Source organism: Amblyomma maculatum, chromosome 4 (assembly GCF_055883805.1).
Source record: "Amblyomma maculatum isolate TAMU_Amacu chromosome 4, ASM5588380v1, whole genome shotgun sequence".
Classification (NCBI taxonomy): domain Eukaryota; kingdom Metazoa; phylum Arthropoda; class Arachnida; order Ixodida; family Ixodidae; genus Amblyomma; species Amblyomma maculatum.
Genome location: NC_139347.1, coordinates 97,170,507 through 97,184,196, shown reverse-complemented (window position 1 = coordinate 97,184,196; position 13,690 = coordinate 97,170,507). Strand labels below are relative to the sequence as shown.

The 13,690-nt window shown below is 46.5% G+C and overlaps 1 protein-coding gene across 1 annotated transcript in view; it reads right to left on the bottom strand.

Moving 5' to 3' along the window:
- Positions 1–784: 784 nt before the first annotated feature.
- Positions 785–13,690, bottom strand: part of LOC146191734 (vesicular glutamate transporter 1-like) — a 163,567-nt gene continuing 150,661 nt past the window's right edge. Inside the window, exons 9-15 of the mRNA XM_084602236.1 lie at positions 10,867–11,016; positions 9,922–10,054; positions 7,675–7,785; positions 6,745–6,872; positions 2,902–3,078; positions 2,180–2,352; positions 785–1,128 (exon numbers count right to left, since the gene is read on the bottom strand). Coding sequence (XP_084458362.1) covers positions 2,194–2,352; positions 2,902–3,078; positions 6,745–6,872; positions 7,675–7,785; positions 9,922–10,054; positions 10,867–11,016 — 858 coding nt within the window. The 3' untranslated portion in view covers positions 785–1,128; positions 2,180–2,193. The remainder of the gene's footprint in view (positions 1,129–2,179; positions 2,353–2,901; positions 3,079–6,744; positions 6,873–7,674; positions 7,786–9,921; positions 10,055–10,866; positions 11,017–13,690) is intronic.

The window sequence follows — 13,690 nt, the reverse complement described above, 5'->3', positions numbered from 1 at the left end:
GTGTCTTGACATGCTCGGAAGGCGACAAAATACGTCGATTCATTATATATCGGCTGTGTAAGCAGTAAGTTTTCTATCGAGATTAAGGCCGAACTCAGGGCTGAACTGCTATGCCTACTGTAATACTCACCGGGACAGTTCGCACTTGAGCTTTTTTTTTTTCTTCTTTTTTTTTTTTATCCAACCGTCAGCGATGAGCTCAGGCGCATTCGAAAAGTGCGGACACGGACGTTGATGGCAGATGCACACTTTAACGACACTACACAGGCTAGATAAGTAGAAAGCAACTCAGTTGACCGCCGTCTTAGAAAATAAAAATGAAATCGAGGAAAACGCGTGAAAACAACTTGCGCCAAAACCTGTTCCAGAAATGCAGTGAAAACTTTTGCGTTTTTTTTCTTCGCCTGAGCTGTTAGTAGGTGCAAGGAACGCGTCATGTTGCGTGTATTTTTGCGTGAAAGCTATCTACATATCTCAACTGAGCCGCGCGTGAACTGGTGTAAAGCAACATTAGGCCCAGCGTGCACTGTTGCCACCGTGTCGGCCCACCGTGTACAAAGTTACTGCTTTATACTTTCCTGTTCCTTCTCTGGCACTGGATCGTCTAAAACTACCACACGTGCCTACAATTTCATCAGCGTAGACGTACTTGCCGGTGGATACAGTTCTTCTTTCTTCCTGATATTTTGTTTTCCTAAACAAGCGACCGAAACAAGACATTTTCAATGTGAGCAGGTCTACCTGACCCTGTACACCTTCGGTGCAATACACCTTCTGCACTGCCGAGAAAGAAACGAGAAAAAAAAAAAAAAGGAGCAGTGAAACCTAACCGAGTGATCATGGCGGGGGGGCAGGAAACAAGCTGTGACAGGCGCAGTTGCATGTGTGTGCGTCTCTTTCTGCCTTCGCCGTCGTTGTTGTCGTCGCCTTTGTCGTCTCCGAGCCGGGTGCTTCGTCATTCCTCGAGCCGCCGACCGCGGTAGTCGGGCCGTGCGGTCTGCCGCAGGCGTCCTGTTCGGCGGTCGTTGCGGTTCTTCCCTCTTAGCTGCTGTCCTCATCTCCGTCGCTCCCTGCGCTTTCGGCTTTGCGGCGTCTTGGCGCCGCCGCCCACGTCTTAGTACCCGTCCGCTGGAAAATGGAGGAGAAATTCTAGTTTTTTTTTTTCTTTCTGAATAAATTTAAGCAACACTTCGGCCACCAAGAAGGAAGGTTGACGAAGAGACGCGCTTAAACTAACCTGGGTTTCACCTACATAGAAGAGGTTTGCTTCCTCCATGACACGCGAGTTATGCAGGCAAAACACGCTTTACAGGAAAATATGTATTTTTTAAATCTTAAACTGGGCCTTCCTCAATGTCAAATGCTCCATCAATGGACGAACAGCATATTTTTAAACATAATATATAACCCCATTTCATATGTTTTGTGGTGTAATCTTCGGCTTACAAACGTTCATTGATGTACTTATTAAGGAGAACGTGCAACGCAAGAAAGCATACTTCGACGCATTATGAAAGGTCGTAAAGGTCGCCAGTTGGTCGAAATTACTCCGCAGCCCTTCACTACAGCTCCTCTTTCTCTCTTTCCACTTTCACTCCCACCTTCCTCCCTTCCTTTACGGCGCGGATCAGGTGTCCACAGAAACAAGTGTGACAGCGTCTTTCCCTTCTTGTGAAACAATTATTATTATTATTATTATTACTATTATTATTAATATTATATTTTCGAGGCCCCAATGGCAGAGAGTGAGAGTTAGGAAGAAAAACGGGAGCCCATGTTTTTACCAAAATTATGAATGGTGCTTCCAGAAAGTTTATCAAACAAACATTTCATCATCGGTGAATCTTCGCTACTGTGACTGCCAGCACAGGGAAGGTTCGAGCTGAACCCGTCATTATACCACCGAGCAGACTATTTCAGAAAATGTTTTACGATTTGAAGCTCTTGAGTAACAACAATAATCAGCAAGCAATAACTGTTCACCGAGTGCTGTACGGCATGCCTAAGCCACTTTCACGCGACAGCGGAAGAAACTAATTTTCATGTTTTTGAAATACAAGACGGTTACCAGGTCACCGCCAACAACATGATACATCAGTAAGCTTGTGGCTATTTCTAATTGTTTCCCTGGCATGCGATCAGTGTTTGTGAAGAGACAGAGTTCATGTCATGTACGCACCCTTTATTCTCCGGCTAGAAGTCCCCCTGGTCGTAGACGTCCCGTGAAGGTTCCTGTACCCGTTCCTCACGAGTTTCGTACACGGGGAAGTTTGTCTCGGCCGTGGCGCCGTACGAAGTTTGGCGCTGGAAGGACTGCTGCTGCTGCGTCGCACTGTTCGCTGTTGAGTCCTCCTAAGAGAGGGAAGGTGGAGAATAAATTGGAGTAATTAAATGCTGAAACCAGCCAGATGGTATCGAAGCTGGCCGCTGAAATGGGCGATCATTATCCATTACTCTTTTTTTTTTCTTCCTGGATAATAACTTATTGAATAGAACAAAAATAAAGGATCAACATCAGGTACAGTTTTGACACTTTCCAACTCTCTTTTTTCCCTAGCTAGCCTCCCTGTGCACGGTGCAAATGGGGACAATTAGGGAGAGCCTCTTTAAGGTTTGTACTGCGGGATGAACAAAAACATTTTTGGTGTCCTATTCGTGAAGCGTCACTAGTGTTGAAGCATTCGCCAGCCATGCCAGCAGTTCGCGATATCACTGCATGAGTTGTCACCGCCCTTTCCAACTAACGCCACACAACGGCTGCCACATGAACCGAGACGTCCAATATGTTCCCACCGAAAAGCGCAGGATGGGACTGGCATTGAAATGGTAGAGTATACGTGCTGGGTAGCTGAAAATATTCCGCCAAGCACTACAAGCGGAGCAGAGGGCCTAACAGAATACCTTGAAGGCGTTCTCGAGCGGGTTCCACGAGGGTCCCTCCTCCTCGCGAGGTGGTTCCGCCCACGCCTGCTTTTCTCCCGACGCGAAGATGGCGTAGAAGATGACACCGCCGAAGTGGATCAGGCTCGCAATCAGGAACACTTTCTCCCAGCGGGACGCGTCGTCCCCGCCGTGGATCTGTACAGTGTGCCGGCCGATATAGATGGAGAATTAGTAACGTGGCGGTTAACAGGCTAGCCGTTAACATAGGTTAATGACTACCTGGTACAGTGACGGGTTATCATACGACTTCTCAACTTAGATTCTATGAGGACGCCCAGTTCTGAACGTTTATTAATAATCCATATTGTAATTTTTCGAGATGTCAAGTTTGCCCCAAGCGATAACACGTGATTGGTGTCGAATAATTTCAATACGTGCGGGGCTGGTTTTAAAGGAGCATTCCGATGAATATTTCGCTCTGGTGAGATATTTTTCAGCGTGAGCTGCATCTCTTAATGTTTAGTAGCGGCTCTCATTAGAAAAGCGATGAGGGAGTTAAGCCCCCATATCGTTTACTAGCGCACAGTCTTGTGTTCTGCGCATGCGCGATGGCATAAGGGCACCAATTTCCGGTTCTCACCTGGCCTGAAGTTCTTATTCGAAACATTCACTGATTTAAACTCAAATGACAGCGGCGGGTTTTGTCGCGTTCTTATACGTTCACACAAATATTTTCAGATTTTCTCTCGTGCACAGAACGAAAGATCGATTGCTGAAAAATGTCTAGCATAAAACCCCGAGGCACTAATGACACTCAGCTGTGGTCACATTGGGACGTCACGTTCCATGTGATATGCGCATAATAAATATAATGAATATGTGAAAAATGGCATATAGCTGCGAACGTTATTCCAAACCTATGGTGAAGGGCACAGGTGAGTTTCTCTGGACGCCGATTTGAGCAACTTATCCCCCCCCCCCCTCCCACACTTTTTTTTATTGACAACGAGTAATTTCGACCACCTGGGGATCCTTAACGTGCGCTGACATCGCAAAGCACACGAAGTGGCGTCCGTGTGCTGTGCGATGTCAGCGCACGTTGAAGATCCCCAGGTGGTCGAAATTACTCCGTAGCCCTCCACTATGGCTCCCCTTTCCCTCTTTCCACTTTCACTCCCACCTTCCTCCCTTCGCTTACGGCGCGGTTCAGGTGTCCACAGAGCAAGTGTGACAGATACTGCGCCTTTCCCTTCCTGTGAACCAACCAATCTCCACGGACATTCAATCCCGAGCCGTTGCATGGGTCGCCAGGGATCTTCGTGAACGCTATGCTAACTTAGAACACTGAATGTCCTCCTACCCTGTTGCAATTAGGTCATCTTACTTTACACACCCTTCTCCCCCAACGTGGCTTGCTTGGCGAGCCTCTGACCAGCTGGCCCCGCCGGGGTGTGACAGATACTGCGCCTTTCCCTTCCTGTGAACCAACCAATCTCCACGGACATTCAATCCCGAGCCGTTGCATGGGTCGCCAGGGATCTTCGTGAACGCTATGCTAACTTAGAACACTGAATGTCCTCCTGCCCTGTTACAATTAGGTCATCTTACTTTACACACCCTTCTCCCCCAACGTAGCTTGCTTGGCGAGCCTCTGACCAGCTGGCCCCGCCGGGGTGGTGCAGTGGTAAGACGCCCGACTGCTGTGCCGGAGTACCCGGGTTCGAGCCCGACCTCGGCGGCTGCGCTTCTATGGAGGCGAAACGAAGATGCGTCGTGTGCTGTGCGATGTCAGTGCACGTTAAAGATCCCCAGGTGGTCGAAATTACTCCGTAGCCCTCCACTACGGCTCCTCTTTCTCTCTTTCCACTTTCACTCCCATCTTCCTCCCTTCCCTTACGGCGTGGTTGCGGTGTCCACAGAAAAACAAGTGAGACAGTTACCACGCCTTTCCTTTCCTATAAATAAATCAGTTTCTCTGACCAGCTGAACACCAGTTGGCCTTAGTGACCCTGGTTCAGGACATTCTCGGCGCTTAATACTGCATTTCATTAAAGTTGTTTCCTCCTCCTCCTCATGGTCTCGAAGGCATGTGCTGAGCAACCCCTACGTTTTCTTTCTAATCGTATAACAAAGTTTACTTCCTTCCTACCTAATACATAACGCGCATGTTAAACAGACACCTCGCGCTATGCGTCGCGTCGCCGTCTTCATCAGACGGGCTCTGCCCTTATGGGGCTGGTGCAGGTGGGTCACCGCTGCTTGCGGCGGGGGTTGGCCTGGCACCGAATTTTTATCTGTTGTAGGCCGTCATTGCACACGCCACCGCTGGTGGTGGACGACGGCTGTTGTTGCGGCGCGCGTCTTTCTTTCCCTCTGCTTTTTCTTTCTTCTATCTGCACGAGGCAGCGGAGGTGGCTCAGCTGCAGAGCCAGTAGCAGGCCCGTGCATTTTCTTTTCCTTCTTCCTACAGCCACAACAACAACAACGTCTTCATCAGCTTCCATTCGTGCACAAGGAAGACCGACCTGACCGCCAGCGACTGCGTTTCTTTTCATTTTGAATCCCACCTTCCTCCCTTCCCATACGGTGCGGTGCAGGTGTCCTAAGTGGTGACAGATACTGCGCCTTTCCTTTCCTTGAACTAATTATTATTATTATTATTATTATTGTTATTATTAAACTCAGTCCCAATGGATGACCACGAACGCATTTGCAAGAAAAAGCCAACATTTCAACTTGTGACTGCATTCGCTTGGACAGCCGTGCGCCTGCGGCGTGGCACGGCTGTCGAAGCGAACATCTCCGGCGGCTTTACATCGTTGCTGTGCTGAAGATCAAAAATGGCGAGCAAAGCCCACCGCCTGTGCCCCCGGCCTATATCTTCAGCATTCTACAATGGCCCACATTTCAACGGCAAATATTTACCAGCACTCGTTGATTAATGCGCTAAGGCCCTAAACTTTGCTCGACAATGTTTTGAAGAGAAATCTTCACTACGCCAGGTTTTTAAGCCGTCAGCTTGAAAGCAAATTTGACCTTGAAAAACTTTGAAGGTAGAAGAAAATCCTGAACCGCGCCGTAAGGGAGAGGAGGAACTTGGGAGTGAAAGCGGAAGGAGAGAAAGGAGTGCCGTAGTGGAGGGCTCCAGAGTAATTTCGACCACTTGGGGATCTTTAACGTGCACTGACATCGCGCAGCACATGGACGCCTCCTCGTTTCGCCTCCATATTAAGGTTTTGGGGAAAGAAAGACTTACACTGCGATAGGTCAAGGTCACTTCAAGGTCAGATTTAGTGCCACGTGAAGACCAGCTCTACCTAACCTAGTGAACATTCAGCTTCAATTGTAAATTAGTTTATAAGAAAGGGAAGGTGCAATATTTGTCAAGGTCACTTGAAGGTGAAAACTGGCGTCTCGCAACACTATCAAGCACGACCACGCAGTGGGGAGCCAGTTTAGACCTCGTGCTTACAACGAAACCCCGTTACGTCGAACTATAGCATATGCCAAGTAAACACCAAGACACTACTTTACGTACCATCGGAGCGTTTTTGTAGGAATCAATAAAGGTGAAACCAAGTTAAAACAGTATCAATAAAGATGAAACCAAGTGAAACTGTTTCACAATGTGTTTGTTTAATCCAAGCTTGGCAATGAGCGTAGCCATGCGCATGAAGCTTCCGCTTCCCTCCAGGGTTAACCAAAGTTAAACCACACTTTCTGCGAACTCAGTGAGGTTTAAATCGGACCAAGTTCTAATTACAAACACAACAGAAACCAGACGAGGCAGACTTTTTTTTTGTTTGGATTGCTCGAGGTGGTCGGAATGTTTTAAAATCTTCGTTTGCTTCTCGCGGTTACCTTCTTGTCAGTGATGTACTCCACCACGATGGGACAGAGCATGCCGGCCAGCGTGCCGACGCCATTGGACAGCCCCATCAGGATACTGGCGTACCGTGGAGCGATGTCCAGGTGGTTCACATTGAAACCTGCGACCATCGAACACCAGGACCGAAACAGTAAGGATAAGCATCGCTTCTACAGCGATAGCCACGCTTTCTCTGAATGACAGGTTGTGAGTCTAAGCCAAGTTTGACCCGTCCAGTTCATTTTTTTTTTAATTAGAAGGCGGTTAGCTTGGGACACATGGAGTCATAAGGCACCCCAGATGTGGCGTCTTACGGCGAACCTATGTATACTTCGTTTCTTACTCGTATTCAGAGCGAGCAGTCAATGTCTCCACAGCATCTATACTGGCGTGACGTTGCTGCGAGAGATTTTATTTATGATACGCTATGCGAGGATGGCAAAGTTGTCTACTCTGGAGGCGAAGTTTTAGTGGTGTAGTGCTGTGTAATAATAAATTGGAGAAATTTACTTTGATGTCGCAATAGGTTCCTGATGTCACAGTGTACCGAAGGTTAGCAAGATGCAGACAGCTGTGGAAGAGTGTCGCGATGATGACCATACATCTTTTTTCCAATAAATGGCGAACAATGTCTCACAGGATATTCTTGCATGGGAACCCACTCTTGCTTGCGTAAATAAATGGTTGATTGTGTGTTCGTCTTTTCACTCTATACTTGACTTATGTTACGAAGTCTCTCAGGAGAGGGCACAGCAAATAAAATTGCGAACTCGGTCAGAACTTTCAGTTCCTCGATTTGTTTAATTTTTTCTTGAGCCTCGAGTGTTCAGCTGCTTCATTAGAAGAAAAAAAAAATGTAACGATATGTGCAAAGAAATCTGGGAAATCCCTTTTTTTTTCGTTATATCTAACTACATTCGAACCTGATATGGCGAAACCACTGAAGCCCACGGCCAGGGTTAGGGCTGAGATGGCCACGGGAGTGCTCCGAGTGTATCCCACCACCAGCAGGAACACGGCCTCCATGCCGAAGCCTGGTGCGAGAAAACGAGCGAAAGTGTAAGCGCCACACGTGTGTCATATCATCAACAACAAATATATTTATTCAGATTACGTCCCATTCCTTTCATTACAAACTCTACTGTGCCAGCTGAAGGTAACATTATCAGTGGGAAGGAGTTAGGATACTAGCAGCCGTCAGGAAGGCGCGTAATTCAGTCTCCTCAACGGTAGGGTCCCGGTAGGAGCCCTTGACGCAAACGCCCTTTGCATCGAGGCTCTCTAGACCCTACCGTTGAGAGAATTAACGGAATCATGCCAGGAAGACACCAGTGGTTTACTGGTTTGGCAGCTCGTGGTCTGCCGTGCAGCAGCACTTCTCGTCTTCCTCTGCCTCTAGCCATTCGGCCGAGCACGTTCACTACACTACCAACTTCCTAATCTTATGCGCGAACTTGCGTCAACATTGCCATTATTTTCTTGATATTTTAGTAAGTCATTAAACTAAGTCTGTATTTCATTTCACATCTGCAATCGCGGCGCTACACCATGAAGGGTAGGTCAGCACTGCAACTTTTGTTGAGACATAATAGCTTAGGCTGCTCAGCTGCCTGGCCATGAAAGTAAGACTGAGACCAGCTGCTACTTTGTTTACTGTCATGTAGGGAACGTGGGGCGAGCTGAGAACACTGCTGAAATGTGCGTGGCCTAGTGTCATGCGTCGTGCGCGGGTCGTATGTGTGCTTGTGTTTGTGTTTATTCTTTTGCTTTTTTTTTTTCAGCCGGTATTTTCCTCATAGCGCCATGCATTCGATGTTGAGCCGCGTCAGCAGTCTGAATGAATCTCCAGGTTAAGCATTAAAACAGTTAATATTCTTGAAACATTTTTAAAATTAATAGGTACTGAGAAGAACGCCATCCAGGTGTTGTTCTCGGTGAAATTTATTTTCAGCCTCTTTCTCTATTGCATTAGTTGACGTGGACATTAGTTCGGCAGAAAATGCGTGTTTATCATTGAGAAAACTTGACTTTAAAAGAAAGAATTGCAGAGATATAACATGGCTAAACCTAGTATAACGTGCGAAATCACAATAGTTTGGCTTTTACCTTGGTGAGTTGCAGATGTAGTTGATATTTTCACTGTTTTTTCGCCATTACCTACCAGAGGAACTCTCGTGGGGAGGACCGTGACGCATGCTGCCCAAGTTGCCCCGAGCGACATAAAGTCTCGCTTTAACCACGTCGTAAAAAATGAAGGTTTAACTCTCCTGAACCTCGATACAGATGAGAGAGGGAGAGAGCTTGAAGCGTCATACCAAACACAAGGTCAAAAGTCAAGCTCATTGAGGTAATCTGTCAACGCAGTGAAAATCAAAGTCAAAGGTCGTTTAGGTAACTGGTCAACGCAGTTCCAAGCGGCCTACTTAAGTTTAAACCAAATTGAAAGGTCCTGACTTCAGGATCAAATTGTCCCATCCGATGACCTTGGCGAAACCTGTCGTTATAGAGACCTCGCTCTAAAAAAAAAAAAAAAAATGTTTGCCGATGCACGAAGTTTACTTGCGAAATCGCCCGGTGATGGTTAACACCTCGTATTTGTTTCTGATCCTTTCTCGCTCATGCCAGCTCCGTTTTCGACGATCTCTGTCGATACAGGGCAGCCTCAGTTAGTCTTCGGGGCTCTATTAAAGATTTGATCTATTACGAAAGGCGGCGAAAAAATACCGTTGCTCACGTTGTTGTGACTGCGACCGACGGCAGACGCTTCGAGATCGTGTCGACTACAGAACTCCACTGAGCTATTAGTGCAACCGGGGTCACGGCTGTTGACTACCCTTACACAGGCGTGTACATCACCGCATTCCCTCCGCGGTTCTACCAGAAGTGCAGAAATTGTTAACATTTTACAGTTTATTTAGAACGGGGGGGGCGGGGGGGGGGGGGACTTTTCAACAGTACCTAGAAGAGGCAATTAGTGGGAAAAGGGGCCGGAACAAGGATGGACCCCATTAGTGCAAAGCATTTTATTCATAAAAAAAAAAAATGGAATGATTTCCACTAGGTTGTTTTGGCACTGAGGCATTTGAGCGTGACGAGCAAAGCGCACCGATACTAAGGTCAATACAGCATATCATGGTCATTTTCGTGGAATAACAAGCGCGCGTGCGTACCTCCACAGTTGAAGATCTTCCTGACGACTGTGGTGCTGAGTATCTGGCGGGTTCGCAAGTAGTCCGCCAGCTGGCCTCCGAGTGGCACCACCAGCGTCATGCACAGGTGGGGGAGGGCGCCCACAAGGCCTGACTGCAGATCAGGAGGAGGGAAGTCGACAGAGCATGGCTTGATATATACTAACGCCAAAGTGAAATCTGCCATCGCACACCCCTGCCTATCATCTGTGAAAATTTGCCAACTTCTGCGGCGACCATTATGGTAGGTCGCTTGATTGGCTACTGCTAGGCTGCGGTCAACAATCGTTGTATACTGAATTGGCAAGGTCAATCGTTCCTGATGCACAATTGAAGCTGTTATGACGAATATGAAACGGATGGCATTTCTACAACACTATTTTAAGAACAGAAGCCTCAGAAGCAAAATTTTTGTTTTTCACTTTGATTATTTACGAACGAGTAACGCAAACATTAGAGCTTTAGCTGTGGTGTCAGAGCAAATAATGCTTTGGTTTAAACTACTGCGGTCCCCTCCGATGCTCGAAAGTGTGCACTGTAACACGCCCAGACTTGTGCACCATGAGCCTCCTACAATCTTCGTTATATATATATATATATATATATATATATATATATATATATATATATATATATATATATATATATATATATATATATATATATATATATATATATATATACAGCGGAGTAGCCGGCCGGAGAATCGTCTTGATGCGTTGCCAAGTTCACCGAGCGAGATTGCGGCGCTCCTGACAAATTATAGACATTTCGGGTGTCTCTGCAACCGAAACATGTTATGCACATTTTCGCCTTTCCTCCAGTTTTCTTTAGTCTGCGTTGAGCACCTGGTGGAATTCTAGCAAATGCATTATATTCCTCCCTTGCCAAACCATGCGCAGCCCTCGTGCCGCGTCTGATGCCCACCTTGTCCACCTCGAAGTGGAAGACCTGTCCAAAGTACATTGGCTGCGATATGATGAGCAGGTAGAAGGTCCAGCTGCGACAGAAGTTGGCCACGATGATGGCATACACCGGCAGCGACATGAAGATGTTTTTCCACGGGGTCGTCTTCAACTGCACGCAAATGCCAAGTGAACGACATCACTTCCGACGAAAGCGTCCTTTTCAATGTCACTGTTGTGACAACGAATGCTGACAAGTTCACATCCTGTAAAGGTTTGGAAACGACGCGAGATAGATTGAAAGGAAAGGAGCTGTTCCTCTGTATCACCATTTCACCTTGCCTTAGTTGCTATTAAACCTTGCTCAAGCATCTTCTTTTTTTCTTTGCATTAAATATGTTGTAGGAGGTGTTCACGCCTTTGCGAACATCTACTGCGCCTCATTTCTTCGTACGAATAAGAACTTCACGTATACGCAAAAACTAAACAAATCGAGATCGTATGAGTGCATTGTGCATTGTGCATGAGTGGAATGACAACGGTCACTGCACAAGATCATTCCCTTCTCTAACGACAAAAAAAAAGTAACCAAGCCGTATGAGTCACAATAACCTCATACAGATTTCTCATACTAAACTCATACAAATGTCATACAATCTCATATATTTCTCATAAGTTGAATGAAATTTGCGTGATATGATATGAGATTTGTATGAGTTTATTATGAGAATTTGTATGAGGTTGTTGTTACTCATAGGGTTTTTTTTTTCACTAGGGAATTGGTAAGGCAAAACAAAATAGAACGTTCAATAAAGGCGACAGTGTCACACAGTCCATGAAGTGTTGCATGAAACCGCGCACAAATATGCTTGCTATTGGTTCTTGTTCACTTCCATAGGTCTTGTGAAGTCCCATCACAGAAGGCGAGTAAATGCTGCAGGAATGCAAGCGCTGTGCACACGCGCACAACACAGTGATGAAATGCATTGCAACTCTGAAAAAATTCACGAACAAGCACTAGACTTTTTTTATATCTACGTCAATTTGTAAGCACTTGCAAACTGCGTAACCGAGTATGATAGTCCATGATGAACACGCAAAAACCTCGCCTTGAGGATCACTGCAGTGAGTGCGGATGTTTTCCAATGTTTCACGGTGCAGCAGCTCTGTCCATATGCAAAAGATTACGCCGAAGGAGATTGGGAACCCTTGGATATTGCGGAGAGAGGAGTGTCATACGTCTGCGCTTATCTCGGATGACCTTACCAAAAATACTTGGTTTCTCTTTCGGGTTGATGTCGGTTGTAACAGGAATCATGCATTCGTATTCTGTGCATAGTTTGGCAAACTATGCACAAAATACGAATGCATGATGCCTTTTCTTAGCTAGCAGCACATTGTCGTTAGAATCACGGAAGAGAAATTATTGAAGAGTGCAGCTCTGAACGACAAACAAAAAGTCCACATACTCATAACCATTTGGAAGGCAAGCTTAGTTGCTGGCATTGGTTTTAGTGTTAAATTCAGTTTTGAAACATAATTCGTACGCGCTGCCTTTCCTTCGGTCACGTTTTATCAACATTTTAGAGCGCTGGAATGTCAGTGCACATTAAAGAACCGCGCGTGGCCGAAATTAATTTCATTCTACACGTACAGTACGGACAACTTGGGCAGGGTAGATTCCACAGTTCTTTAGTAGTTTCATTCAAATTTTTTGTTGTCAAAGCATACCGGAACAAACAAATAGAATCCAACCATCTGCATAATTAAGTATTCCTGTCATCTATTTGTTTTTATTATTTCTGCGCAGAGATTACATAACGTTATTGCTCTCATTACAATATAGGGTTTTAAAATGTTCTTCGCAGAGGAACATGTAAGCGGTTCGGCACACTAGCTAAGAGCTAAAATGCGATACTTCGTAAGAAATTTAAGCGTAAAAACAACGCTCACGCGAATTCAAGGAAGAAGCTTTGGCGGTACAAGCGCGCTTTTCGAACATTACGCGGACTTTTTAAGCGAGACAACAATAATTCATGGCTGTTAAGTTCTCCTAGGCGCATTATGGCTGCACTGAAAGCGTCGGTCGGACCTCATTGTTTTAATGCGCCACTGTCGTTTAAAACTGCATGGACAGAATGAGCGGTAATGTTTTTCTGAGGGTTAAAAGAAAAGAAAAAGAAACTCAATAGAAAGAATAAACAACATCAATACAAAAGCAGCTGACGCGTGGCGGAAACGGGGCTCGACAAAAGCGTCTCCGGCTGGTTTAACATAACACTCTCACGCGGCCGTCCCCTCCTCTAAAATTTTAATACATTTCCATAACCTTTTAGCCGAGGATTCATGGGCGAGCCATGGGCGCGGCATAAAAAGCACGCAGGGGCCCTCCTTTTTACATCCATTAAGGGGGGACCACCGCCGTCTGATCGAGATGCTTGTTTCTGCGATTTTTAGTGTTATTTAACTTGTTCGCGGTCTTTCTGTGCGGCTTTTAAAGAGCGGAGGAGGAGAGGCTGCTGCGAGGGAAGGAACGTCTTCCGCCTCTCTCCGCTTTCTCGATCGGCTTCTTTTCCCGTCGTCGCTCGTTCCCGTTCATATCCGCTCAAGTCTTTGTGTCGCTACTCGGTCGGTGCATGCTGCGCGACGCACAAAGGAGCCGAGGCTTTTGGACCGGAACGCGGAGAGAAAAGGCGACGGCGGGCCACGGGACCTGCAATGACGGGCAAGCCAGCGATGTCACGACAAGCGTGGTTTACGAGACATGGTTCAATGCGGTTCCCGCTCGTCGACTGGTGTGTGGCGCGAGTCGGGAAATATGCGAAAGTTGCGTAGCAGTAGCGTAG